At 45.6% G+C, this 27,745-nt stretch overlaps 1 protein-coding gene across 8 annotated transcripts in view; it reads left to right on the top strand.

The window, feature by feature from the left end:
- KLC4 (kinesin light chain 4) overlaps positions 1 to 27,745 on the top strand; it is a 253,009-nt gene that overhangs the window by 47,060 nt on the left and 178,204 nt on the right. For all 8 annotated transcript variants that reach the window (XM_029592801.1, XM_029592805.1, XM_029592802.1 and 5 more), the window contains exons 8-10: positions 6,828 to 7,001; positions 7,533 to 7,632; positions 19,951 to 20,003. In XM_029592801.1, the coding sequence (XP_029448661.1) occupies positions 6,828 to 7,001; positions 7,533 to 7,632; positions 19,951 to 20,003 (327 nt within the window). The remainder of the gene's footprint in view (positions 1 to 6,827; positions 7,002 to 7,532; positions 7,633 to 19,950; positions 20,004 to 27,745) is intronic.

The following is a 27,745-nucleotide window of genomic DNA, read 5'->3' on the forward strand; positions in this document are numbered from 1 at the left end:
GTACTGGTTTCCCCTTAACTGGCTCTGAACTGGGGACTGGTACCTCCACTTCCAGTTCCTCCAGGACATAGGGATGAAAGGATCCAACTCCTTCCAGCGAAACAGCCGAGAAACCCGGGGGTCGTCCCCCTCTACTGGAGCGGACTCATCAACACCCCTATCTAGGTTTTTCCTTATTGTGCATGCTGAAAACCCCTACACCACTTTGTTTCAGAGAAGCCTGCTTTTCAGTAGAAGTTGCTTGTGGGTTTTTCTTTGCATCCCCAAATTTTCCTGGGAGTTGTCTGAAATCTTTCTTGGTCTACTTTGGTATTAACAGAACCCATAATTTTCTACTTTTTGATAGTTTGAACAGTACTGATTAGCATGTTCAAATCTTTGGATATATTTTTTTTATATCCTTTTTCCTGATTTTTCAAGTTGAACTACTTTTGCTCACAGATCCTTTTTTTTTTTTTTTTTAATATTCTTTATTTTACTTTTTCAAACGTCAACAAATTACAAATACACGAAACTCCCTCAGGAGTGTAAACACGGATACAGCATTGACTCCCACCCTCCCTGCATTGTCACTTGGAGGATAAAAGTCCAGCTTCAGCGCCTCATAGAATACAATGTGCCGTAGCTTCTTTAAGCCATGCCAAACAGTCTACTCCTCGCTTTTGCCGACAAGGATATGATATATGGATTCCACCTGTCCAGATAATCTTGGTATTTTGCAGCCGAAGACCTCCTAGCAGATAAATGTTCAAACACTGCCATCTAGTGTAGTTTCAACTGCCATTGTGTCATCGTCGGGGCCTCTTCCTTGAGCCACTCTGCTAGAATTGATTTCTTTGCAAGCCAGAATGCTTTTTGTAGAAATTCCCATTGGAGTGCCGTAGTTGAAGAATATATGTCAGTCATTACTCCAAAAAGATAGAAGTGCGCCGTCTCTGGTAAAGGTGCAATTTATTGCCTTCTTCCTAAAGGGCCTATAGAGCGCCAGAACTTGCGTATGAACTTGCATTCCCAAAATTGGTGGTAAAGAGTTCCATTTTCCGTCTTACATTTAATGCATTTATCACAGTCTGCCAGTTTTACCCGGTGTGCCCAAACTCTAGAGACATATAGCAGTCTGAGAAACCTAAATTGAGCTTCCCTTAAAAGTACATTCTCTGACACTTTAATACCTATAAATTCAGTTCTCAATATATTAGTAGTGAGTGGCTCTTTCAGTGCTTGGTTCCAGCGTTCCACCAGCCCACGGACCCTTATGTTCCCCAATGCCTTGATCAAGAATGCACAGGACATTTTCTGGCCTTTGGGGAGAGAAAAAAATGTGTTAAACCTCGGAAATGTCAGTGCGCTGGTCTGCATCGACAAGCCATGCTCCACAAAGTGACGTACTTGGAGGTAGGCATAAAATTCCCTTTGATTCAGGTCATATTTTTGCTTAAGATCAGTGAATAGTATCATTTGGCCTGTCTCCTTATGTGTGAATTGATGGAGAAATTCTAAGCCCTTATTTTCCCACCCTGGTGAGAAGCCGGGGTGTCCTCGTATAGAGATAAAAGGTGATACCTCCCATGAAACCCCGAGTGCTGCACAGCCCTTTCCAGGCTGCCCGGCAACTGGTAACAATAGGGTTCGTCTGCACAGTTCTTGGCATCTTGCTGCTATGGATATGCAGCAGATTTTGAAGAAATTGTAATGGAGAGAACCGCTCAGTGCCCAGCAGCCAGTCTTGCACAAGCGTGAGAAGGCAGGCCAGATTGGGACACTCCATACCCCCTTCCTCCCATGGGAGCTGCATGGAGCACAAGGCCAAACGAGCTCGCTTTCCTTGCCACAAAAACCGACTCAGACTTTTTTCTAACACATTTGCATGTTTCTTTCTAAGCCAGACAGGTAGCCAGTGAGGGAGGTCCATCATCCTGAACAATTGTATTCTCCCTCCCAACGAGAGAGGCAACATCCGCCAATTCTCTAATCTCTCCTGCGTTCGGGTTAGTAGGGGTAAAACATTGCAATTATATATTTTTCTATGCGAACCGGTCTCTTAATGCCCAGATATTTCATTTCTTTATCGACCCATTGCAGGGGAAAGGGGCCTGGCCATTGCCCCCTTAAGGAGCCAGAAAGGTCAAGGGCCTCAGATTTGTCTAGACTTATTTTTAGACCTGAGAAAATACCAAACTGTTTCTGATGCGCCATTACCCTCTGTAGGGAGCTCAAGGGATTTGTTAGAAAAACCAAAACATCATCCGCAAAGGCGGCTATTTTAAAAACTTGTCCCCGGGCCTCAACCTCTGATCTCCGGGTCCCCCGCTATCTTTCTGATCAATGGATCGAGAGAGAGAATATACAATATTTATTTATTTAACAGCTTTTTTTGTACCGGTATTCGTGGGTACATCATATCGGTTTACATGTAACTGGAAGAGAGAAAATACAAAAAACAGGGATGGGGAGCAGAGGGTGAGATAGGGAGCAAATATACAAGAGAGAGACGGAAAAAAAGGACAGGTAATTAACTAAAAGGAACAATAACTTGCAAAATAATGCAACATAACATGGAACAAAGTATTGCATTTATACAAAATAATATGGACGATAACATGGGGGAAAGCGAGCAGCCCTGCCTGGTTCCCCATTTAAGTTCAAAACCCTGTGAGAGAATCCCATTCGCCAAAACTGATGAGGTGGGATCCTGATACAATAACGAGATATAATGCAGTATGTCCCCTTCCAGGCCATAGTGGCGTAGCACCGAAAAGAGAGGTTTCCATGTTACTCGGTCAAACGCCTTTTCAGCGACGAAGCCTACCACCATGGCCTGTAAGTCATCCCCTTGACAGTGTCATTGCTGACTAAAGGCGAATGATATGAGTGCAGGACGCTCTGCCTTTAACAAAGCCTACTTGTTCCTGGGATATCAGTGATGGTAGGAATTCTTGTAAACGGGTGGCTATAATCTTAGCAAAAAGCTTCAAATCATAATTTAATAAAGAAATAGGTCTCTATGAGACTGCCTGCAAGGGGTCCTTCCCACCTTTAGGCAGAACTGTAATGAAAGCCTGTTTTGCTTCCCTTGGGAAGGCCCCCTTACGCAGCGCCGCTGAGAAGTACTCTTTAAGATCCTCGCCTATTGCGCCATTTAATATTTTATAGTAATCTGCATTAAATCCATCGGATCCTGGCGCTTTGTGTATGGGGCTACTTTTAATCCCTTCCTAGATCTCCTTGGTGTCTATTGGCCTATTTAACCAAGTCAACTGCTCTTTGGACAGTTTTGGGAGCGCTAACCCCTGAAAGATGCGCTGTTCTTGCGCGTCAGCATCTGTAGAGTCCTCAGCATTGTATAAGTCTGCATAGAAGGCCTGAAATATTTTACATATGGCCGAGGTGTGTGTCTGACCCTTGGAATCATTAAGCGCTTCAATAAATGTTTGTCCCTTTCAGGCTCTAACTAGATTAGCCATGAGTTTTCCCGCATTATTTCCAAAGCAATAGAGCTGATGTGAAGCATATAACCTCCGTTTCTCTGTTTTGTTGTTTTTTTAATGTAGATAGCTATTTAGAGCACATAAGACTTCCCTATACGCCTTTCTGGTGAACTCGGATGGATTCTTAATTAATTTGATCTTTTCCTTGCGTAACTCCCTCTCCAATTCCAAAATACGTTGATTAATTAGTTTAGCTTTCTTGATCAGATAAGCAGTTATGTCGCCCCTGCATCGCAGATTTCCCAGCTTCCCAGAAAAGCAGAGGGTCATCCCTATGCTGCTTATTATTCATAACATAATCAGCCCATTTTTCCTTGAGATAAGCTTGAAACTCGCTATCTCGGGTTACATGCACTGGAAATCGCCACCGGGGTTTCTCACTCGGTGTGCCAATTTCAGCCCTACATACAAGAGCCAGGCTCCAGGCGGATGTGAGAATATAGTCTATTCTAGACATGGTCATGTGAGCGCGGGATACATGTGTATAATCCCGCTCTTCCGGGTGCAGGGTCCACCAAATATCTATCAAGTGCAATTGCTTGCAGAGAAAAGGTCTCCCCTTATTTCGTCCCATAGTCAGTATTATAACTCGCGATGGCCTATCTAAAGCCCCTGCTATTATGGTAGGTCCCTGCGCCTTTACCAGGGTTAGAAAGAACGTGTGGGAGTAGACATTAGGAGCATATGTGCCTCATATGGTGATTAGGCGCCCACATCTTTTCTGCACAGCAATAACATATCTCCCCATAGGATTTGTTGTTATGGAGACCCATTCCCACGCTATTTGCTTCCCTATCAGGACCACCACTCCCCCCTTCCTGTTAAGCGCTGGAGAAAAATAGATTTCCTTTACCCAATCTTTCTTAAGTTTGTCATGTTGGATAGAACTTAGCCTGCATTCAGGAGACTTGTCTATCTGCACTTTGCATGTGCGGATTGAGGTAAGTAGCTTAGTGCGCTTCTCTGGTGAAGCCAATGCCTGCCACATCCCAGGAAAGTAAGCACAACTTCTCAACCATATTTAATCCAACAGGATCGTTGCATATCTGTTTTTTAGCCATATGAACTTGTTCCATTCGCCCCAGCTTAGAAATCGAACAGTGATTTTAAATCTTCCACCCTCCAGTATACACTACTGTAAATGACCCCCTTGACGAGTCACGAAACTCAGTTGTACCCCATGTTGCCTACCCCGTTCCTTCCCTTCGCTTCCCCACCCTCCCGTATTCCCCCCCAAATGAACTCCTTATTTTACTCCCACAGAAGAACTACCTCTTACTACAGAGGTACGAAGGTCACCTTACAATCCGTATTGGTCCCCCCCCCCCCGCAAAACAAGGTACGAAGTGGTTAACATTCACCTATACACACGTCTAAGCTTGAAAAACTGTATAAAACCATAACCTGTATCTATAATTAGTGAGGACAACACCTCCGGGCCGCCTCCATGGCCTGCAGAGAAACCTAAACAAAGCGTTGTCTATTCAGGAGCCCACAATTACAGTCTATCAAGTGTCCCCTTCCAAATCCAAGAAGAGTTGGGCACTCGTCGCGGTATCGAAGGTGCACCAGGCCCCCTTCTACTCCAAACGCAGCTTTGCTGGATACTGTAATGTGAATTTGATGTGTTTTTTTTGACTAGCTCGCTGTACAGATCCCAGAATATTCTCTCTGTTTGGCTGAGAAATCCTGAAACATCAAAATCTTACTTTTCATATTCCAGATGTCCCAGTTTCCGGTATGCCTGCAGGATTCGCACTTTATGTGAATAGTTTAGGAATCTTGCAATGGTTATTCTGGGTCGAGAGTTATTGGGCAACCTCGCCCCCATTCTATGAGCTCTTTCCGCATGGCACTGGCCCCTCAGGTTTTGTAGGCCCAGAGTATCCAGCCCTCCATTAGCGAAGGCAGCTCCCGTTCCACGATAGGTTCAGGGAGGCCCACAAAACACAGATTATTCCTGCAAGATCTATTTTCTAAATCTTCCAATTTGGCCTCCATAATTTGCATGTGCTTATCTAGGTCCTTATGTTTACACTGCAGCTCCTGTGTCTCAGTTTCCAGTCCCACTATCCTGCTCTGAGTCTCTTCAACCTGCTTTTTGATTTCTGCCAATGTCTCATTACCAGCAGCTATTTGCTGTGCGATACCCTGAAAACGGGTATCTAGAGCCAGGACCACCGCTTTAGTGACCTCCTCCACAAGCTCCCAGGTACCTGAACTACCTGGCTGGCTGGGGCTCGGCAGCCCATCGGCCATTTTGGGGTCTGCCGACTTCCCCTGCAGCTTCTTCTCCTGTTGTGGCTTCGCGGACATAGTGCCTAGACGTCAAGAAGCAAAGCACTTCAAGCAGCCCTGTCTGAATTTTCAGGAGGGCTCATCACACAGTAAAAATGCTAAATAAGATTTAAGAGGCTAGAAAAGCAGCGACTATTCCGTTTCCACCTTGAATAAAGGTGAGGTGCAGCTTTTGGATACTAGAAACGAATGCTTTTAGCAGCAGCTACTCCTAGAAGACATGAAACGCTGGAATAGCACAAGGGCCTGGTTCCAGCTCAGCTGCTCTAGAGCAGGGACAATATAATGTTCACTGGAGGTCAAGCAATCCATCTAGACAGCACAAGAACGCTAGTAAATGTGAGCTGCTTGTTTTTGCTATTTCAGATAGTTAGGGACTCTTGTCTTAATAGTTTTGATTTATCAGAATTTGGTTTTAACCAAGACAAACAGGAGAAAATCATTTTCCAGCTGATTTTCTGCCGTTTGGTTGCTTATAATAAACGATGTAGTTCTCTGACAAAATAAAAACTGAGAACAAAAGTTCCTACAGATGGGTTAAGAACGACATTTCTGATCCTCTAAAGTCAGTGACGGACTTTAAGAGGATGCATTGCACACGATGCTTTCAGCTTCCTGCACAGGGAAAGCTCGAGGTTTGCTGAGCAGCTTTGAGAAGGGAAGCATTGCCTCATGCAGCCTTTGGAAGAAGACAAATGATGATTAAAACAGCGTCGTTCCCTCCTCCATAGGGAGCTGGGGTGGGGAGAAAGACGCAGGGACGTTTCCGTGGCCAGGCCTTCTCCGGGTGTTGGTTCTCTCTACTCATTCTGAGCAGGCGTGGAGGGAAGGTGGTTAATCTGTACCGTCTTTACTTGCTCTTAGTATAGTGCTTGGGAAGGAGAAAGCACAAACCCTGGGTGACATTGAGCAGACCTGAGATCTCAGTAAGAGCGTTTAACCCTATAGAGTTCAGACTGCTGTGGAAATAACTGCAGCGTAATTGACGGGTGAGATACATTTCTTTTAATCTTCTTTTCATTCCCATTCTTGTCTCTTCAGGTTTTAGGCAAAGAACATCCAGATGTTGCTAAGCAGCTGAATAACCTGGCACTGCTGTGCCAAAACCAGGGCAAGTACGAGGAAGTGGAGTATTATTACCGCCGTGCACTGGAGATCTATGAATCCCGACTTGGGCCTGATGACCCCAACGTGGCCAAGACCAAGAACAATCTGGTATGCGGTGTTTCTTAAATGGGAGGTGCGACAGGCGGAAGGAACGCAGTTTCCTTCTGTGCTTGGACAATTGTTCATTCTGTGCATGACTTCCAAGCTCCAGAGGATGTGCCCCTTGCATGTTGGTTAACCCCTCTCACGCCGTGGAATGTGCATCGTGTCACACATGGCACTGTCACCACTGCATGGGACATTTGCCAATTTAATCCTCCTTCATTCTGGTAAAATTGCATTTTTCCACATGTATCTGTTTACTCTGTACCATTTCACTCCTTCCACCAAATGTGCAATTTCAAAGGCAGCTCTCCTGTCTCGGACAGAAAGTGCACTTCAGGACTCTCAACCTGGCTTTCATTTGCCTTCTATTTCCTTCTCTCCTTTGGAGAGACTTCCTGCTGCATCGGGAAGGAGGGAGATGGTCCTAAGTCTCTAGATATAGCAGAAAAAGAATCGGGTGGAGTACTGCTCTTGCTAAGGGTCTTTGTGTTCTTGGAGGAGTTAAGTGCTGTTCTGCTGGGTTTTTTTTTACAGGCATCGTGCTACCTAAAACAAGCCAAGTACAAGGATGCTGAGATTCTGTACAAGGAGATCCTGACCCGAGCCCATGTCAAGGAGTTTGGCTCTGTTGATGGTATGTGTTAGCCAGACATCACTGGCTCTCCTGTTCCCTCCTCTATGTGCCTATGTCGTTCTCTCAGGTTTAACCCACTTTCATTCTTGCTATCTCTCTTTCCTTGTTTTCCCATACTCTCTCTCCATTTCCTTATATTAGCTTTCTGTTTTTCAGCCTGTCTGTAATCCATTACCTTGTTTTCATGTTCATCTACATAGTTGATTGTCGGCAGAAGGAAAAGTGCAGTGGGGGTGTGAAGTCATGCCTTGTCAGCAGTGACATGCCGGGTCTACATTTAGGGACTGAGGGGTCAATTTTCAAAGGGTTTAGGCTTCTAAATTGACTTTATGAAAATGCACTACTGCTAATCTTCTATTGCACTGTACAGACAGCTATAAGAGTCTCTGCTCAGTAGAGCATACAGTCTTATCAAGACAAATATACAGAGCAAAAGAAACTTAAGGAATTTAATTTCTTAAGACAATGGATAAAAATTAACCCAATTGTCCTGTTTACAGCCTTAAGATTTAAAAGCAGCCTCAAAAAGGTGGGATTTTAGGCAGGATTTAAATAGGGCAAGAGAAGGGAACGTGACTCACCAGCCCAGGAAGTACGTTCCAAGCTCACGGTGCAGCCAGGTGGAAAGAATGGAGTCGGGAATTGGCAGTAGAGAGGAAGGGCATAGATAGGAGTGACTTGTCTGAGTGGAGTGTAGGGAGAGATAAGAGAGGGAGGTGCAGGGTGAAGACTCTTCTTGTAGCTGAGTAAGAGGAGCCTGAAATGTATGTAGGAACTGATCAGGAGCCAATGTAGTGACTTGAGAAGAGGGGTTACATGGGCATAGCAACACTGATGAAAGGTCACACACTGAATTTTGGATGGCTTGCAGTAGAGAGAGATGCTTCACTGGGAGACCTTTGAGGAGTTGGGTGCAATAAGTGGGAGGTGATGAGAAAGCGAATAAGGGTTCTGGTAGTGTGTTCAGAAAGGAAGAGACGGATTTTGGTAATGGTATAGAAAAAGAAATGGCACATTTTAGCAATGTTTGGATATGTGTAGAGGAGAGAGAGAAGAGTTGAAGATGACTCCAAGGTTTCGGGCTGAAGGGACTAGGAGGGATTATAGTGTTATCCACAAAAAAATAGAAAGTAGGAACAGGGGAAGAGGGCTTGGAGGGAAAGATAAGGGGCTTTGTCTTGGGCATGTTGAGTTTACGGTGGTAGTGGGATGTCAAGTAGCAATGTCAGACAAGCAAACTGAAATCTGGGACTGGATTCCTGATGAACTTTCTGATGTAAAGTAGATCTGGGAGTAGTCAGCATAAAGATGACAGTGGAAGCCAAGAGAGGAGATCAAAGCACCATGGGAATTAGTATAAGGAGGGAAGCGAGGATCAAGGACAGAGCCCTGAGGCACAGGATGGCAGTAGAAGAGGATCCACCAAAGGAAACACTAAAACTGCGATGGGAGGGGTAAGAAGAGAACCAAGGCAGGACAGAGTATGAAGGAATAGATGGTGTCAGAGGATAAGGACTGAGTAAAGACCTTTTGGCTTTAGCCATAAACAGGTCACTGGAAACTTTGGCAAGTTGAATGTGTAGAGGGAGAAAACCAGACAGAAGTGGATCAAGAATGGCTTGAGATGTAAGAAAGTCAAGACAGCAGCAGGGAACAGTACGTTTGAGTAGTTTGGAGGCAAAAAGGAGATGGGGCGATAGCTGGCAGGACAGGTAGGATCTAGTGGGGGTTCTTTGAGAAGTAGTGTGATACAGCACGTTTGAAGGCAGCAGGAACAGTAGCAGTGGAGAGTGAGAGAAGGGATGACTGCAGTGGAGATAGAGCTGAGGAACTGGGTGGGAATGGGGTCAGAGGAACAAGTGGTGAACTTGGAAGAGGAGAAAAGATGGGCAGTTTCCTCCACTGTGACTTCAGAAGAGGAGGAGAGAGTGGCAGAGGAAAGTGGTGGAGAAGGGAGGTAAAGGTTACCTGGTTGAGAACTTGAGATTAATTTTGTGAGTCTTATCAAGGAATTAGCTATAGTCTGGGAGGGAGGCGAAGAAAGTTTTAAGGAGGGAATTGTGTGTTAGAAAAAGTAGACATAACTTATAACACTCACCAAATAGTACTTATTATGATATAATGTTACAGTATTTTTGATGGCACCTGTTTAAGAGTTAGAATTCCAGACACTTTATGCAACATAGTTTTTGTGCCTTATTGTGAACCGTTGTGATGGCACCCGCTTAACGACGGCATAGAAAAGATTGTAAATAAATAAAATAAATAAATAAAAGGAGACGGTGACGGTTGTAGTTGAATTTGTGAGATGGAGATAGTAGTTTTACTTGGCAAGTACAATAGAAGACTGGAAGGAGGACAGTATGAAGTTGGTATGGGCACAGTATTTTAGCCAGAGATATTCTGCAGAGCAGGCACAGGAATGTAGGAAGCAAATTCTAGGGGTGAGCCAAGGCTGGGGTGCCTTACTGTGCCTTACAGGATGGGTAAGGAGAGGAGTGAGAGTGTCTAAAGAAGAGGAGAGTATGGTGGTTTTAAGAAACTGCTTCATCAACTGACTTAATGTGGTGGAGGAAAGGAGAGATGAAACGGTGAGAAGATGCAAGGACTGACACTTGGAGATTCAGGAAGGTGTAGGTCAGGGTTGGGCAAAGGTTTTGAAGTAGTGTGCCAAGATTTAAATCTGGGCTCAGTAACTCTGGTCCTCGAGTTGCCATAGCTGGTTGGCACCTGATCGCCAGATTCCTGAACACAACTCTTGAATATTAATTTTAATTGACATTAATTTCCATGTAAAATCTTCAAGTTATGTAAAAATGATTGAAATTGTTTTCCTCATATAAAAACAAAATTATAAAAAAGCAGAGAAAAATCTCACTCCTTCACCCTCCTTGCCGATGCACCTCCTATTAGGAATACAGAACAAGCCAGCTGCTGTGGATCCCTACCCAGAAAGTACATACTAGCCAGCATCATCCTCCACATTAGTCACATGGACAGAACCTCACCATAAGAAAGTATAAATAGAAACATGCAGACAAAAAGTGAACTGGAAATTGCAACAAGCCAAACTCTGTATGCAGTGCAACAATGGAAAATCAAACATGGTCATGCCTCATAAAACATCAAACAACAAAATTAAGAAATGTAAATGAGTTTTAATAGTAACACCAGATCAATAAAAGGAATACAGATTTCAAAACAGCTGTCAAATAGAATAACATCCATTCCCTGTACGTACCCGGATCAGTCCAGACACCTGGGTTATGCCTCCGCACCAGCAGATGGAGACAGAGCAAAACTTTGACGGGCTCTGCCATATACCAGGGTGCCACCCACAGCCTCTCAGTCTTACTCTGTCTCCAGCAGATGGCAGATGCATAACCCACAGTCTCTGGGGGGCTCCTGATGGGGTAGTTGTATGGTTTTAGTTATAGTCAGGATCTTGTTGTATGGTTTAGTTATAGTCAGGATCTTTGGTTAATTGATCGGTTTAAAAAAAAAAAAAAAGAAGAGACAAGTCAGGTTCCTCGTCATTGAGAGCCTCCCAGGGGGTTAGAAGGTCCTGAGGGGACTATCCCCCCTGGTTGAGACCGCTGCTCAGGGTCGAGGACCCGGTCCCTTCGGGGTAGCAGCGTCGGGGGTGATACCGGGGAGCCCGGCTCACTCACCCCCCACTGGAGCAGGGAGCCCCAGCACCGAGGACAGCGATCTGCAAGTGCGTCTCTGTGTGTAAAAAAAAAAAAAAAAAAAAGTGTTGTTTTTCTCCCTTGGCACATCGGCTCTCTGGTATCGCGCGGCTCTCCGCTATCGTTGCTGCTGGTTGGGCAGTTTTATTGCGGTTTTGCGGGGTGTGGGAAGGCAGCAGTAGGGATGGATCTCTCGGGGTCCTCGTACGCGCGGGTGCATCTCTCGTGCAACGGCCTGTGTTCGGGATGTGCGCGGGGACAAGGGAGCTCTCCCGACCTCGGTCAGGGGGGGGGGGTCGTATACGGGCGCCGCGTTCACCGGTGAGCGCAGGCCCGGGTGAGGCAGGGCTGGTAGAGCCGTTCCCGCTGAGCGCGGGAACGACGGCCATTTTGTCCTCACTTCGGGAAACCATGCGGCCAGCGTTGGGAGAGGGATTGCGGCCTCCCGCGTCTTTTTCTCCACAAAAGCCCCTCGGGGGGGGGGGGGGGGGGGGAGCGTTTCAGCGGGGAGGTCTCTCCCTTACAGGAGGGTAGCCCAGGGGAGGGCTCCTCCTCAGAATCGTTTTTTTTCCCTAGATTTTGTGCTTTTCCGGGCAAAGTTTTAAAGTTACAAAAAAAAAAAAAAATGGCTCCTGAGAAGCTGGAGCTTCAGCCGAGGTCCCAGGGGAATCGTACATGGAATAAGTCCCGGGGCGGTTCCGACCCGCCAAAAGGATAGACCATTGCGGTCTGCTACGCTGCGGACTGACACGGATTTCATATCTCAGGACGAGACGGACCCTCCGGTAAGGCTCCTGAGGGGGGCCGAGGAGGTAGATACGGAGGTATCGGCGCAGCGAGGGTACCAACAAGGGAAGCACAAGCGATGGGAAGTGCGACCCACACGTGGTACGTTTTAAAAAAAAAAAAAAAAAATTAAGATGGCTATAATGAATGAAAATGAGTAGGCCCTGCTCTTTCCAGCCATCCTGCAGGAGCTCAGAATAGAAGCTCCACAGGTAGGATCCCGTCTGGCAGTTAGGGACCCGGTCCTGTCTTTCCTTTCTCTTCTCGGACACACATCTTTCTCCGGGGACTGGGCCATTACGCTTTGGGTCTGAAAGTAGGCAAGGATATAGACAAGCTGTATCCTCCCAGGCAATGCTTTTGGGGATCCTGCGCCTCCCTTGGCTGGACGCAGCGGTGTCCGCCGTCATGAAACAGGTCCGTGATTCCAGTGCCAAGGGCTACGGCTCTCAAGGATTTACAGGATAGACGCTGGAACTCCACCTCATGAAGGTCTTCAGGCTGTCGGTGCTGGGTGTCCACGCAACGACATGTGATAATGATACATTTTGGGCGGGCCTTTTGCTGGGCTTAGCAACTCCAGGTCAAATCCGTTCGGCTGGAGGCTGTACTCGCTTGCAGCGCGAATGTGCTGTGGGATCTCCTGCACAGCTCGTGCACAGGTCCGCCACTTGCAGCGCGGATGCATTGTATGATCTCCTGCATAAGATGAGTTTTAATAGTAACACCAGATCAATAAAAGGAATACAGATTTCAAAACAGCTGTCAAATAGAATAACATCCAATAATTAAACACATTTTTTTTAAACTTTCCAAACACCAATAAAATATTTCTAAACAGTAGGCACATTATGTGTTGTAACATCTGTTTTTCATGCAAAAATAAAAACTTACAAAAAAAAAATAATCAAAAATTACAGTTTCTAAGGATAAAAAATGCTCTTCATACCTGGGAACTCATGATTTGCAGTCTTACTGAGCTGTCATAAATTAGTTGAGGGGAGAGATGGTGCACACAAGATCTTTCTCTCCCCACCTCCCCTTAAGAGCATGCCATACTGGGTCAGACCAAGGGTCCATCAAGCCCAGCATCCTGATTCCAACAGTGGCCAATCCAGGCCACAAGAACCTGGCAATTACCCAAACACTAAGAAGATCCCATGCTACTGATGCAATTAATAGCAGTGGCTATTCCCTAAGTAAACTTGATTAATAGCCGTTAATGGACTTCTCCTCCAAGAACTTATCCAATCCTTTTTTTAAACCCAGCCTCACTAACTGCACTGACCACATCCACACACACTCTCTCCTCTCTTCCCTCCTCACGTGCAATCACACACAATGCATGTGCTGTCTCTCCCAGATGCTGGTATGAGAGACAGCAGCTGGAGGACAGGGCTAGGTTAAGGCAGGCGCTATGCATGTGAATAGGGATGGTAGAGCAGAGTTAAAGATCAAATGAGGTTAAGGAAAGCAGTTTTCAGGCATAGGAGTCGGAGGGGTCATTGACATGGAGTTTAAAGTTGCCAAGAATAAGGTAAGAGGAAGATGGGTGAAAGAAGAAGGAAAGCCAGGAGAGAGAGGAGGAGGGGGATGATAAATGATGGCTTCCGGGAGAGTGAATAAGCAGATGGAGTGGGCCTCAAAGGAAGAAAGAATGGGAATGAATTGCAAAAAGGGGTTGAAACCTAAAGGATGGAGAGTGCAGGAGCCCAACACCACCACCATGGCCAAATATGCAAAGTATATGGGAGGAAAGAAAACCTGCAGGACAGAGAGCAACACCTGACGCAGAGTCCTCCGAGGAAAGCCTGGAGATGGAATATGAGGGAGAAAGAGATCAGGAATGTAGGTAAGGCTTCTTGGAAATGGAGCGGGCCGAATTCCTAAATTCAGACTTAGTTTCACTCAGCACCTAAAATTAGGAACCTAAAGAGGGGGGGGCTACAGTTTTCAACACAAGGCACCTAAATAGGAGCCTACATTCAGGCAAATAAATTGCAGGCCTACACGTATGTGAATGTCAACTGAAAAAATAGGCTGGCAAAAGGCAGGCGGAGTGGTCAGGCGTAAAGAATCCAAGGCTTTATAACTTAAGTACAGGCCTTTATTCAAACATGAAGACGTGTCACCTAATAATTAGTGCACTCTTCACGGCCCCTTGATGTTTCGATTAACTGTGTCTTCAATCTAGACTGCAGAAACAGTTCATTTGGACAAGAAAGGCATAAACAAACATAACCAACCTGATAAGCTAATATGCAAATACAATACAGCACTTGCCAAGAGCATAGAAGGGCCTAACAGGCACAGGAGTCCAAGTTTAGGAGCTCAGCTTTTTTCTTTAATATCTGCCTCTGGAGGGCAGCGCTGCACCTCTGATGTAAGGATCAGAGCACCCGGGGCAGGCGTGTGTATGTGCATCCCTGGTCCTTCCATGCTCCTGCTTCTCGGGTGCTAGGAGCTCAGCTTTTCATACACTGCTGACCCACACTTGAATTCTTTTTTTTCACTTTATTGCAGTTTTCAAAACGTACAAGTCAAGCACTTAACCCAGGAAAGAAAAAAAACTAGCTCCCAATCAAATACAAAATATAGGCAATATAAGCAAAAATCTGAAAAAGATTTCAAGCCACAAAATGAGTCCACAAATGAGGGGGAGAGAAAGTAGAAAATACAGAACCAAACAGATGGTGCTTAGTCAAAACTCAAAACCAATTCCTACTATCAAGAGCTTTCTTGCAGAAATTTCTCCAGCTGGGTAGGATGATAAAACTGAAAATAAAACCCTCGAGTTTTGCAATACATTTCACTGGAAATTGAAAGGGAAAAATCTTCTCCCATAGGCAAAGTCAGGCTTTGAAGTGCCAGGTACGCTCTAATGTACCCAAAGGAAAAGTAAAAACAGAATAGATCTGCGCGCTACTTCTTCCTGCAAGTGTTGCAGAATTTCTGTTAAACTAGAAACGATTTCGCAGAGCATGCGGCGGAGGCTTGTTCTCGGCACCCTCGCAGTCGCTGGAAAAGACTGCACCATGTTTAAGAACCACATTCAGATATCTAGGAAACTTGTCCCTTGGAGAAGGAGAAAGTAACAATGCAAATTGCAGCTTCTAACATTCTTTCCGACATTTCCAGTTTACTCTGAAGATCTGACCAAACCCTGACTGTCAGCGTCTATACATTTTTGTAGTGGGGTGATTTTCTCTTCACACCGTTGTACTTCAGCACTGTTAGGCTCAGGATGGGAACATTTCTTCTCTATGAGAGAAAGCATGTAACTCTTTAACCATCCCAGTTAGAGAGTTTTCAGTCCAAGACAATATGGCCCTCATATCTTAAGGAGAAATATATTTATGGGAGCTTATAACTTAGCAGGAGAACAACATAGCACTACAGGAACTGATACTTCTGCTGAGCTCCCATCATCGGCCTCCATTGCCGAGATGGATCTCCCGTGATTTCTCCTATCTTCCGTCGCGTCCACACCTCCAGCACTTTGAAGTTCCAGCAGTGAGGAACAACGTCCCATCTTCCAGCCACACAGGTCGTAGCTCTCATGTCACCCGCCCCACAGCCAGCTGAGAAAGTGAGATCCTGGAACTGGCGAGTTCTCCTTCATCCCAGGATCCACACCTTCCATCAGGAAATGTACTTCTTCCTGAGCCATGGAAGAGTCCAGAGGTTCCCTCACAGTAGAGACTAGTTTTCTTAAAAAAAAAAAAACCACAAGTATAATTTGTACAGAAAAATCAGTGAGAGTTGGCTAAAAGAAATGACATAATATTGTATATAATCAAAACTAAGGTATAAGTTCCTAGCCAAACAACTCAAATATTTAAAGGAAATACAAGGGGAGATACAAGATTAGAGTGATACAAACTGAAAAAAGTAACTGGTAAAGAGAGACCGCGTTCAAAAACATCTTTGCCGATTTACTTAGTTCTGCTTGATTCAAAACTTAACATGAGCATCAAGATAATATTTCAGATAAATAGGATCAGAATACACAAATTTGGACCCTAAGTGGGAAAATATACATTTGCAAGGGTAACAAAGTATAAAAGACGCACCCATAGCAAGAACTTTTTTCCATCGATCTTGAGTCTCTCTGGTGATAATCCGGACACATCCAGGTTTGCTGACCATGGGACAAAGTTCTCTGATGAAAAAACATTCTGATGATAAATTCATTATCTTGAAAGAAAACAAAGGAATCAAGAAAAGTCCCACGTTTTGGATGTAGAAATATCTTCTGATGTTTCCAGAAATTTTAAAAGATCAGGATTAATATTTGCTTGAGACTTTAAATAATAAGCTTTAATGATGGAAGGTATGGCTTCAGAAGGTATCTTAAGAACCTCAGAGATATATTTTTAAAAAGTTCAATAGGGGAAATTAATAACAGGAAAATTCAAATCCCTTAAATTTAAATAATGAGTTCTCAGTATTCTCCAATTTTTTAGAATGAGTTTACTCAGATTGAACCAAGATCAATTGAACCTTTTGAAATGAAACCACTTGCTTTTCCAACTCTTTAAGCTTACACCTTGTGAAGCCAACAAAGTCTCAGAAGATTGAATATGAGAAAAAGTTTGAAGTAACATCAACAAGTGAAGAAATACATGGATTTTTCCACGATCATCAGAGCTGACCACATTGAATCTAAGGTAACCACAGAAGGTTTCTTCAGTGTAGGCCGGAAAATAAAGCTCCAAACTTCTGTAATGGGGTAAGAATTTGCCTTCACAGTCCTCACCACTCCGCTCAGGCGTCAAGGTTTCTATCCGGGGTCTTACTGCAGGATCATCTACGCTTACGGAAGCACTAGACTCCCTGCCACAGTTGCCGAGAACCCAACCAGCTCAGCCTCCAGGGGTGTCATGTCAGCAACATGAGACGCCTTCCCAGAAACCACCGATCCTAGGGTTCAATAACAACCGACAAAGTGGAAAGGAGTTGCTTGTAGATGATATCCAAGAGGGGGGAGGAGGAGTAATCAGCATGCCGGCACTCAAGGTGATATCAGCCTTTGGCGAAGGAGCTGCTCACTCTGCAGCTCCAATTGCCAAGGAACTGGCATCCAGCGCAAAAACAAATTCTGGGGTAAGGAATCCCTCAGTTTTCTTCTGAGAAGGGTCAGGCTTGGGAGTGACTGGGAGCATTTCCCAAATCTTTGCCTTCCGTTTAATAAGAGGCATAATTCAAGTTGATAACAGGAAACTCTTGAAGCTCCAAAACACCACCTCTCTGATAGAATGCCATCTTGAATCTCCAGGCTGGGCTGGAGGTGGGCCCATTTCTGGAAGATTTTGTACCCTTTGGCCATAACACGAACACAGAGGAGCTCTGGGAAGCACCGAGACAGGCGAGGAGTGTCAAAGCACAGGCTGAAGATGTAGAACCTTGGCCTCTGCCGAACCTGATTGCATCAGAGACCCAGCAAAGCAATGTTGGTCTCTGGGGTAGCCCTCCGGCCACTCAATAGCCCTTTTGGACCTGCCGTATGGAACAGCAAATGCGACAGGACGGACAGAGGCTGAAGGGCGAGGAAGACAGATTCAGACGAAGACTCAGGATACGTGAAGGATTCAACGAAGAGTCAGGATACTTGAAAGTTGAGACAGACTTGAAGGGCTAAGATGAGACTCAGGATACTTAAGGAATAAACACGAAGACTTGACGAACTGAGACAGAACTCGGGTTGCTTGACGAACTGAGACGGAACTCGGGTTGCTTGACAGTTCAAGATACGTAAAGGACTCCGAGGTCTGCACTGAGGCGTGCCCTCCACAGCCAGGCAAGGCACAGACCACACTGCTAAGGTACTGATTATGCAGAGTTCATTCATGTGGTAAAGCAAACACAAGAGGCTCCGAAGACTCGGACAGGATACAGGAAAAGAACCTCAGGATCCCAGGGACTCGGAATAAAAGACTTGGCACGGAGCTCGAGCGAACTCTGAGTATGGAACCTGAAGCTCAAAGGATTAAAAGCCGGAATCCTGGAGGCTTATGCTGCCGAGGCAAAGGACATCTGTGATGAAGAAGATTGGGACGTGAAGAGATCCAAAGAGTAGGACATCAGGACTTCAGGGACTCTGAAGGGCGAACATCAGGATCTGGACAGACAAGACACAGGATCAGACGAGAGACCTTGACGAGAACGAAGACAAAGACATGGAATTCCAACATGGAACAGAGTGCCATCGAGATGCAGGTTGAAGAGAAGTCCTAACGAGGACTGGCTCCTTGCGAAGCCAACGAAGCAATGGAGACAGGCCCTTTTTATAGGGCTGAAGAGAGATTCCCATGATGATGCCATCTGGAGTACCACTCCCTCGCTGGCTCTTTAAGTACTGAAGAGAGGCGCAGCCCCACGCTTAAGGAGACAGGAAGTGGGCAGGACCTTGGAGAGCGGTGTCCCTGCCACTGAAGATGGAGCAGGACTATGCCATGAAGCAGGGCCTAGTGTCAGAGTGGCTCCCTGCCGCATGGAAACACTGGTGGCAGCCGGCGGTGGCCAGCGGCCGCGAATCAGCAGCATCGGCGGCCTCCAGGCCACATGGAGACCCGGGCAGCAGTGGCTTCCTTCCGTGGACGGCGGCGGTGACGTCTATGGCCTCCCAGCCACTTGGAGAAAGGACAGGGGCCTCTGGACCGTGTGAGAACGAGGACAGCGGCCTCCTGGCCGCAGGGGCAGCACCCATGTGGCTCCAGCCACATGGAAGGAACGACGGCGGCCTCCGGACTGTGCAGGGCATGGCGGCAGCTCTCTGCCACGGCACAGCGGCAGGAAATTCGGTGGCCTCCAGGCCGCGTAGAAATGCAGTCGGGGATGGACTTGCTTGTAAGAATTGATCTCAGTTATATTAACTTCCACAATTGAATTATCCATGGACTTTGCACTACTACACGACACACTGACAGCACACCCATTCAGCCTACAAGCTTGTATAGCCCTACACATGGAGATCGCCAATTCTTGGAAAACGCCCCAAGGCCCACAGTTTTCGGCTGTTCTGCAACGATTGGATAATGTATGCACAATGAACAAAATTACGGCGGCTAAGCAGCCCAACCTTCATTCCTTTCATCATACATGGGATGGCGTGTATCCGGAGAAGGTTAAGACTCTGTGTCAGTGTGCGAGCTCGAGACTTCTGAATATCTCAATCTTCATACCAGAAGACTCTATTCAGTTGGTCAGGGGGGAGGGTGGGAGGGATTGGTCTTGAGACTAAATATGTACTTTATGGTGATGTTTTTCTATACCATATGTTTGTATTGTAATACTGTGTTAATCACCAATAAAAATGTTTAAAAAAAAGAAATGCCGTCGGGGCCTCCGGGCCGAAGAAGAAGGCAAAAAAGAGAGGTGAGAGGCTGCCAAAGGCAGAATGGTAACATTAAGCTTATGTTTCACCATAGTATCAAATAACAAAGCTTAGTGCTCAGCAGCCCCAGCAGCAGGTGCTGACAAATCCACCATCTTGAAAAGGCTTCTCCTCCCGCACACTTGCATTTTAATCATTTTTTCTGTTCTTAAAGTGCTTTGCACACTAGGCAGCTGCCCCTCTCACCCGTCCCTAGTTCTAAAATGGTCATGAAATGTTAGAAAAATTGAAGAGATATTAGCGTAAAAAAGTAGAATAAGCAGTGCTTCTGCTGACTGGTTGGAGGAGGTGCTTGCCCTGTACAGGTAGCGCTGGGCCCAGAGTGACAGCGAGGGAGAGGTGGAGGAGGTGCTCGGGCAGTAATATGCATAGATGTATGTCAGAAAGCTGAGATTACTTGAACTCTCCTGAAAGATTCATATGTTGTCTCGTCTTTTACCTGTCCAGATGACCACAAACCCATCTGGATGCATGCTGAAGAGAGAGAAGAGATGAGCAAGGTGAGTGTGGCACATAATTAGCTCTTTCGGTCTTACTAATGCGTGCTCGGGACGGCTAGCTTTCCGCCATGCTGTCCTTTGTGTGTCCACGCAGCGTGCTGTACTGCTCTTCAGTGGCAACGTGAAAGCACCCTGGGTCCCACTCTCCTCTCTTATGAAAGCACAGCTTTCTAATGCAAAGGCTCCTTACCTATGACCACTTCAAGGGGCCCTCAGTTCAGCCGTCACATCAGAAATTGCACCAGCATTTGGTTTCCTGAAACGGGCTATGGCACGATTCTTTATTGCTCCATTCCTCTTTTTATTAGGAAAAGCAACGGCTAGGCCCCAGTTTGCTCTAATAAAACCTGCTGCTCGTGCCCAGCCTTCCTCATATAACAGTGAATAAATAAAGCTGAACACAGGTCTAGAGTTATCTGGGCATAAACACTGAACTCTGATTGTGGATGTTTAAGGAATTTCTCGTGGCACTTGTAGTACATTTAAGCCTGGAAGGATTACAGCCAGCTACCATGCTGCAATATACATATAATAAAATGAATGCAGATTCCCAATCTTTCTTACACATTTTTAAAATAAGTACAGTTTTCCAAAGTGTTAAAGCTGTAGTTTTTTAAAGCATTGTTAAAAACCCCAAAATAGACAAGAAAAGGTCTGTACAGTTATAAACGTGACCACCTCCTGGGTGCCACATGCTCGCTCACTGTAGGGCCATACATCCCTTCCCTGTGATGCCTGGGAGCAGAGAGAGGGCATGGGAGAAAGACTGAGTGTGGGGCTGGGGAGTGCGTTTCCTGGGTTCATGCAGAGATGGCGCACTTGGGAGGATCTATTCCATGGGCTGCACGAGGAGAGGGAGTGAGGAGCTGAGGAATCCTATCCCCAGGTCTTGGAAGCAGAGAGAATGAGCCCAAGGTGAAATTATCAAAATCACTCTAGTGATTTATTTTTTGTGGTTTCCCGTTGAATAATTTCTCTACTTATAGAAATAACTTTAGGGGACTGTATGACTTACCTTCTTGCACTGCGTTAACTGGAGCAGCAGCAGGGGAGGCAGTGACGTATATTTCCTTTGGTGCCACTGTAGCTGGAGGGTGCATAATAAATCTTTCTGTGAGGCAGTTGCTGTCCACTGTTAAAGCAAAGTTTTTGTTTTGTTTTTTTGTTTTTTTCTCCTTTTAAACATAACTTTGAACTTGCTATACCTTATATTTGCATATTGTGAGCATGTGAAAATGGATGAGGGGATGATCCAGGCTCTCCCCACCATTAAACATACAAAGAGCCGTTTTCTAAGCATTTTACCTACCTTACAACATGAGATGCCGTGTGGAAATTACCCCCCCCCCCCCCCCGTGCAGTCTTCCATGTTCCGCTTGATTGTAGCCACGTTAACAGGAGGCTTTCCTGGGGGAGGGTCAGGGGCGTTGAGCATTTGCAAATCTTCCACAGAAAATCAGGATCAAGTGACAGAGCATCAAAGCGAAAGTGTGCAAGGAATTTTATCTAATCTGAACAGTGAACCACTAAAGCCCATCCACCCTCTTGGGAGCGGGGTTCTCTGATGATGGCTTTTCATAGAAATACAGAATATGATGTGAAACAGATAAAGACCTTACATCCCATCCAGTCTGTCCATCCTCACCTCCTGCTCAGCTTTATATCCCTTCCTGTCCCTCAGAGAAACACAGATCATGAGGTGAGGAGAGATAAAGACCTTACATCCCATCCAGTCTGTCCATCCTCACCTCCTGCTCAGCTTTATATCCCTTCCTGTCCCTCAGAGAAACACAGATCATGAGGTGAGGAGAGATAAAGACCTTACATCCCATCCAGTCTCTCCATCCTCACCTCCTACTCAGCTTTATATCCTTTCCTCTACCTCAGAGAAACACAGATCATGAGCTGAGGAGAGAGAGAGACCTTACATCCCATCCAGTCTCTCCATCCTGTGAGGGAGTCAGTTGGACCGTTAGATGATCGAGGGGTTAAAGGGGCACTTAGAGAAGATAAGGCCATCGCGGAAAGATTAAATGATTTCTTTGCTTCGGTGTTTACTGAAGAGGATGTTGGGGAGGTACCCGTAATGGAGAAGGTTTTCATGGGTAATGATTCAGATGGACTGAATCAAATCACGGTGAACCTAGAAGATGTGGTAGGCCTGATTGACAAACTGAAGAGTAGTAAATCACCCGGACCGGATGGTATACACCCCAGAGTTCTGAAGGAACTAAAAAATGAAATTTCAGACCTATTAGTAAAAATTTGTAACTTATCATTAAAATCATCCATTGTACCTGAAGACTGGAGGATAGCAAATGTAACCCCAATATTTAAAAAGGGCTCCAGGGGCGATCCGGGAAACTACAGACCGGTTAGCCTGACTTCAGTGCCAGGAAAAATAGTGGAAAGTGTTCTAAACATCAAAATCACAGAACATATAGAAAGACATGGTTTAATGGAACAAAGTCAGCATGGCTTTACCCAGGACAAGTCTTGCCTCACAAATTTGCTTCACTTTTTTGAAGGAGTTAATAAACATGTGGATAAAGGTGAACCGGTAGATATAGTATACTTGGATTTTCAGAAGGTGTTTGACAAAGTTCCTCATGAGGGGCTTCTAGGAAAAGTAAAAAGTCATGGGATAGGTGGCGATGTCCTTTCATGGATTGCAAACTGGCTAAAAGACAGGAAACAGAGAGTAGGATTGAATGGGCAATTTTCTCAGTGGAAGGGAGTGGACAGTGGAGTGCCTCAGGGATCTGTATTGGGACCCTTACTTTTCAATATATTTATAAATGATCTGGAAAGAAATACGACGAGTGAGATAATCAAATTTGCAGATGACACAAAATTGTTCAGAGTAGTTAAATCACAAGCAGATTGTGATAAACTGCAGGAAGACCTTGTGAGACTGGAAAATTGGGCATCCAAATGGCAGATGAAATTTAATGTGGATAAGTGCAAGGTGATGCATATAGGGAAAAATAACCCATGCTATAATTACACAATGTTGGGTTCCATATTAGGTGCTACAACCCAAGAAAGAGATCTAGGTGTCATAGTGGATAACACATTGAAATCGTCGGTGCAGTGTGCTGCGGCAGTCAAAAAAGCAAACAGAATGTTGGGAATTATTAGAAAGGGAATGGTGAATAAAACGGAAAATGTCATAATGCCTCTGTATGGCTCCAGTGTGAGACCGCACCTTGAATACTGTGTACAATTCTGGTCGCCGCATCTCAAAAAAGATATAATTGCGATGGAGAAGGTACAGAGAAGGGCTACCAAAATGATAAGGGGAATGGAACAACTCCCCTATGAGGAAAGACTAAAGAGGTTAGGACTTTTCAGCTTGGAGAAGAGACGACTGAGGGGGGATATGATAGAGGTGTTTAAAATCATGAGAGGTCTAGAACGGGTAGATGTGAATCGGTTATTTACTCTTTCGGATAGTAGAAAGACTAGGGGGCACTCCATGAAGTTAGCATGGGGCACATTTAAAACTAATCGGAGAAAGTTCTTTTTTACTCAACGCACAATTAAACTCTGGAATTTGTTGCCAGAGGATGTGGTTAGTGCAGTTAGTATAGCTGTGTTTAAAAAAGGATTGGATAAGTTCTTGGAGGAGAAGTCCATTACTTGCTATTAAGTTCACTTAGAGAATAGCCACTGCCATTAGCAACGGTAACATGGAATAGACTTAGTTTTTGGGTACTTGCCAGGTTCTTATGGCCTGGATTGGCCACTGTTGGAAACAGGATGCTGGGCTTGATGGACCCTTGGTCTGACCCAGTATGGCATTTTCTTATGTTCTTATCCTCGCCTCCTGCTCAGCTTTATATCCCTTCCTCTCCCTCAGAGAAACACAGATCATGAGATGAGGAGAGATAAAGACCTTATGTCTCATCCAGTCTGTCCATCCTCACCTCCTGCTCAGCTTTATATCCCTTCCTCTCCCTCAGAGAAAAACAGATCATGAGATGAGGAGAGAGAGAGAGACCTTACATCCCATCCAGTCTGTCCATCCTCACCTCCTGCTCAGCTTTATATCCCTTCCTCTCCCTCAGAGAAACACAGATCATGAGATGAGGAGAGATAAAGACCTTACGTCTCATCCAGTCTGTCCATCCTCACCTCCTGCTCAGCTTTATATCCCTTCCTTTCCCTCAGAGAAACACAGATCATGAGGTGAGAGAGAGAGAGACCTTACGTCCCATCCAGTCTGTCCTTCCTCACCTCCTGCTCAGCTTTATATCCCTTCCTGTCCCTCAGAGAAACACAGATCATGAGGTGAGAGAGAGACCTTACGTCCCATCCAGTCTGTCCTTCCTCACCTCCTGCTCAGCTTTATATCCCTTCCTCTCCCTCAGAGAAACACAGATCATGAGGTGAGGAGAGAGAGAGAGACTTTACATCCCATCCAGTCTGTCCATCCTCACCTCCTGCTCAGCTTTACAGTGCATTCATAAAGTATTCAGACCTTTCACTTTTCCTCCACATTTTGTTACATTATAGCCTTATCCTAAAATGGATAATATGCATGTTTTACTTCCTCAGGCTACACACAATTACCCCATAATGGCAAAGAGAAATCTGGTTTGTAGAAATTTGTGCAAATAAAAAAACAAAAATCAAATCATTTTTACATAAGTAATCAGACTCTTTGCTATGACATTAAAAGTTGAGCTGAGGTGCATCCTGTTTCCATTGATCATCCTTGAGATGTTTCTCCAACTTGATTGGAGTCCACACATAGTAAATTCAATTGATTGGATATGATTTGGAAAGGTATAAACTGTCTATAGAAGGTCCCAGAGTTGACTGTGCTTGTCAGTGCAAAATCAAAGCCACGAAGTTGAAGGAATTGTGTGTAGACCTCCGGGACAGGATTGTGTTGAGGCACAGATTTGGGGAAGGGAACAAAAAAATTGCTGCAGCATTGAAGGTCCGATCATTCTTCCATTTAAGCTTGAAAGCACCAGGACTCTTTCTAGAGCTGGCTGGCTGTCTGCCCATACTGAGCAATCAGGGGAAAACGGCCTTGATCAGGTTGGTGACCAAGCATCCAATGGTCACTCTGACAGAGCTCCAGAATCCCACTGTGGAGATGGGAGAACCTTCCAGAAGGACAATCATCTCTGCAGCACTCCACTAATCAGGCCTTTATGGTAGCTCAGACAGAAGCCAGTCCTCCAATAAAAGGCAAATGACAGCCTCCTTGGAGTTTGAAAAAAAGGCACTTAAAAGACTCTCAGAGCATGAGAGACAAGATTCTCTCTCTGGTCTGAAGAAACCAGGATTGAACTCTTTGGCCTTGAATGCCAAGCATCATGCCTGGAGGAAAGCAGGCACCACTCATCACCTAGCAAATTCCATCCCTATGGTGGTGGCAGCATCATGCTGTCAGGATGTTTTTCAGCTGCAAGAACTGGGAGACTAGTCAGGATCGAGGGAAGGATGAATGGAGCAAAGTATAGAGAGAATCTTGATGAAAACCTGCTCCAGACAACTCTGGATCTGAGACTGGGGCAATGATTCACTTTCAGTTTACAGCCAAGACAATGCAAGAGTGGAATTGGCCCAATCTGTGAATGTCCTTGTGTGGCCCAGGCAGAGCCCGGTCTTGAACCTGATTGAACATCTCTAGAGAGACCCGGAAATAGCTGTGCATCGACACTTCAAATCCAACCTGATAAAGCTTGAGAGGTTCTTCAGAGAAGACTTGGAGAAAACCCCCAACTCCAGGTGTGCCAAGATTGTAGCGTCATACCCAAGAAGGCCCTTTAAATTTAACTCTTACCCTCGGCAGCTCCACCGCCGATCGCAAGGCATCCATCGCCGTCCCGCAGGCCTTGAAGTCCGCCCCCGAGCCAGCTCTCCAGGGACCAGCCAATAGGAGGTGCCGCTCCCGTAAGCCAATCCAGCGAGGCCACTGAGGCCTTTAAACTTGAAACCCGCCCAGCGCCGCGCGCTGAAGGAGCGCGACAAAGGGGCCTGCCCCTTTTGTGCACCCCTTCGTGCAGCCCCGCCGGGCCACCCCCAAGCCTTTAACTTGTATCTACAGACCTCAAGCCATTCGATACCATCTTCCAAATCTAGAGAGCCCTAGTCTCCCGCTCCCTTCCACCCGAGATCGGCCTCCTCCTGCTTCCTGCTACACAGTAGCTCCGCCTCCTCTCTAGAGATCCCCTCCTATGAATCACCAAGATGGGAACCCTCACCATCCCCTCGATCAAATATCACCCAAGATCCTGCAAAAACCTCTCCAGAATCACCTCATCTCTCCTCAGTCGCCAACAGAGACTAATACGATAATGATCTCTCCTATCACACAGTTGCTTGGTCTCTCACTCTTCACTCTCTCTTTTTAATGCCCAATTGCTCACCAAAAAATCACACATCCTTAATGATTACCTCTTAGAAGTCAATCCAGACATCTGTGCCATCACTGAAACATGGCTGAAATCCACGGACACAGTGATCACAAACCAACTTCCCACACATCTTTATGATCTCTTCTCCATACCCAGAATTAAGAAAAGAGGAGGAGGACTTCTCTTAGTGGCAAAAAAAGGTTTAGGCCTAACCCTACAATTGACCAACACTACTTACAACATAGAAGTAGCCCTCTTTAAGTCAAATCTGTTTAAGCTACGCCCCACCTGGAACCCTAGATTCCAACCCTTCTCCCATCATTGAACTCACTACGAAACACATCAACGCGGACAAACCAGCTATCATACTGGGAGACTTTAACCTGCACGTGGACGCAACCCCACAATCCCACAACTGCGAAACTCTACTCTCTTCACTCAGCCACTTAGGCTTCTCTCAAATCGTTAACCGCCCGACCCACAAGGCTGGTCACACATTAGACCTCATTTTCATCAACGAAGCTATCTCCATCTCCTCCAAGCCTGACAGCTCACCGGTCCCATGGTCTGACACAGGATCATCTCCACTGCCCTTGAGATTAAAGATCTTCCACCCCAATCCTCCCCTACAACCACAATACAATTCAGAAAACCCTGCTCTTCTGATCACCTCGACAGCCATCTCTCCAAGGAACTAACTCATCTTGATTTCTCAGACGCTGATGCAGCCATCACATCCTGGATTAACATCACCACAAAAGTTGCAGATCAAGCCTATCCCACCTCCACCAAAGTCCTACGCCCCTCATCCAATAAAAGAAAACCATGGTTCACCCAGAACTGAAGGCCCTCAAACAAGACCTCAGGAGAAAAGAACACATTTGGCGAAAAAAAACCCTCCACCTCCTCATTAGCTGCCTACAAATCTCTACTTAACGCTTATAGGATCTCCATCCTCAGAATGAAGAAAGACTTCTTCGCTAAGAAAATCCACCATTTCATCTTCAATTCGAAAGCCCTCTTCGCATATGTCTCGGCGCTCACCAAACCATCTCCACCCATCATTCCAGATGACCTCGCACTCAACAAAGCCACGGAACTTGCAAAATACTTTGAGAAAAAAATCCCTAACCTAACCGCCTCACTCTCCACACCCTCTGCAACACCAACTCTCGCCCCCCCCCCCTTCCCCACCACAACAAAACTCATTGCTCGAAGCCTTCGAGCCTACTTCTTCTCTGGAGATAGAAAGCATCCTCAAAAAACTAAAACCGGCTTCGCATCCTTCAGACCCAATACCGCCCAACCTTCTATTTAACATCCCAAACACTATTTCAATCTCGGAAATCATCAACCTCTCCTTAA

Source organism: Rhinatrema bivittatum, chromosome 3 (assembly GCF_901001135.1).
Source record: "Rhinatrema bivittatum chromosome 3, aRhiBiv1.1, whole genome shotgun sequence".
Taxonomy (NCBI): Eukaryota; Metazoa; Chordata; class Amphibia; order Gymnophiona; family Rhinatrematidae; genus Rhinatrema; species Rhinatrema bivittatum.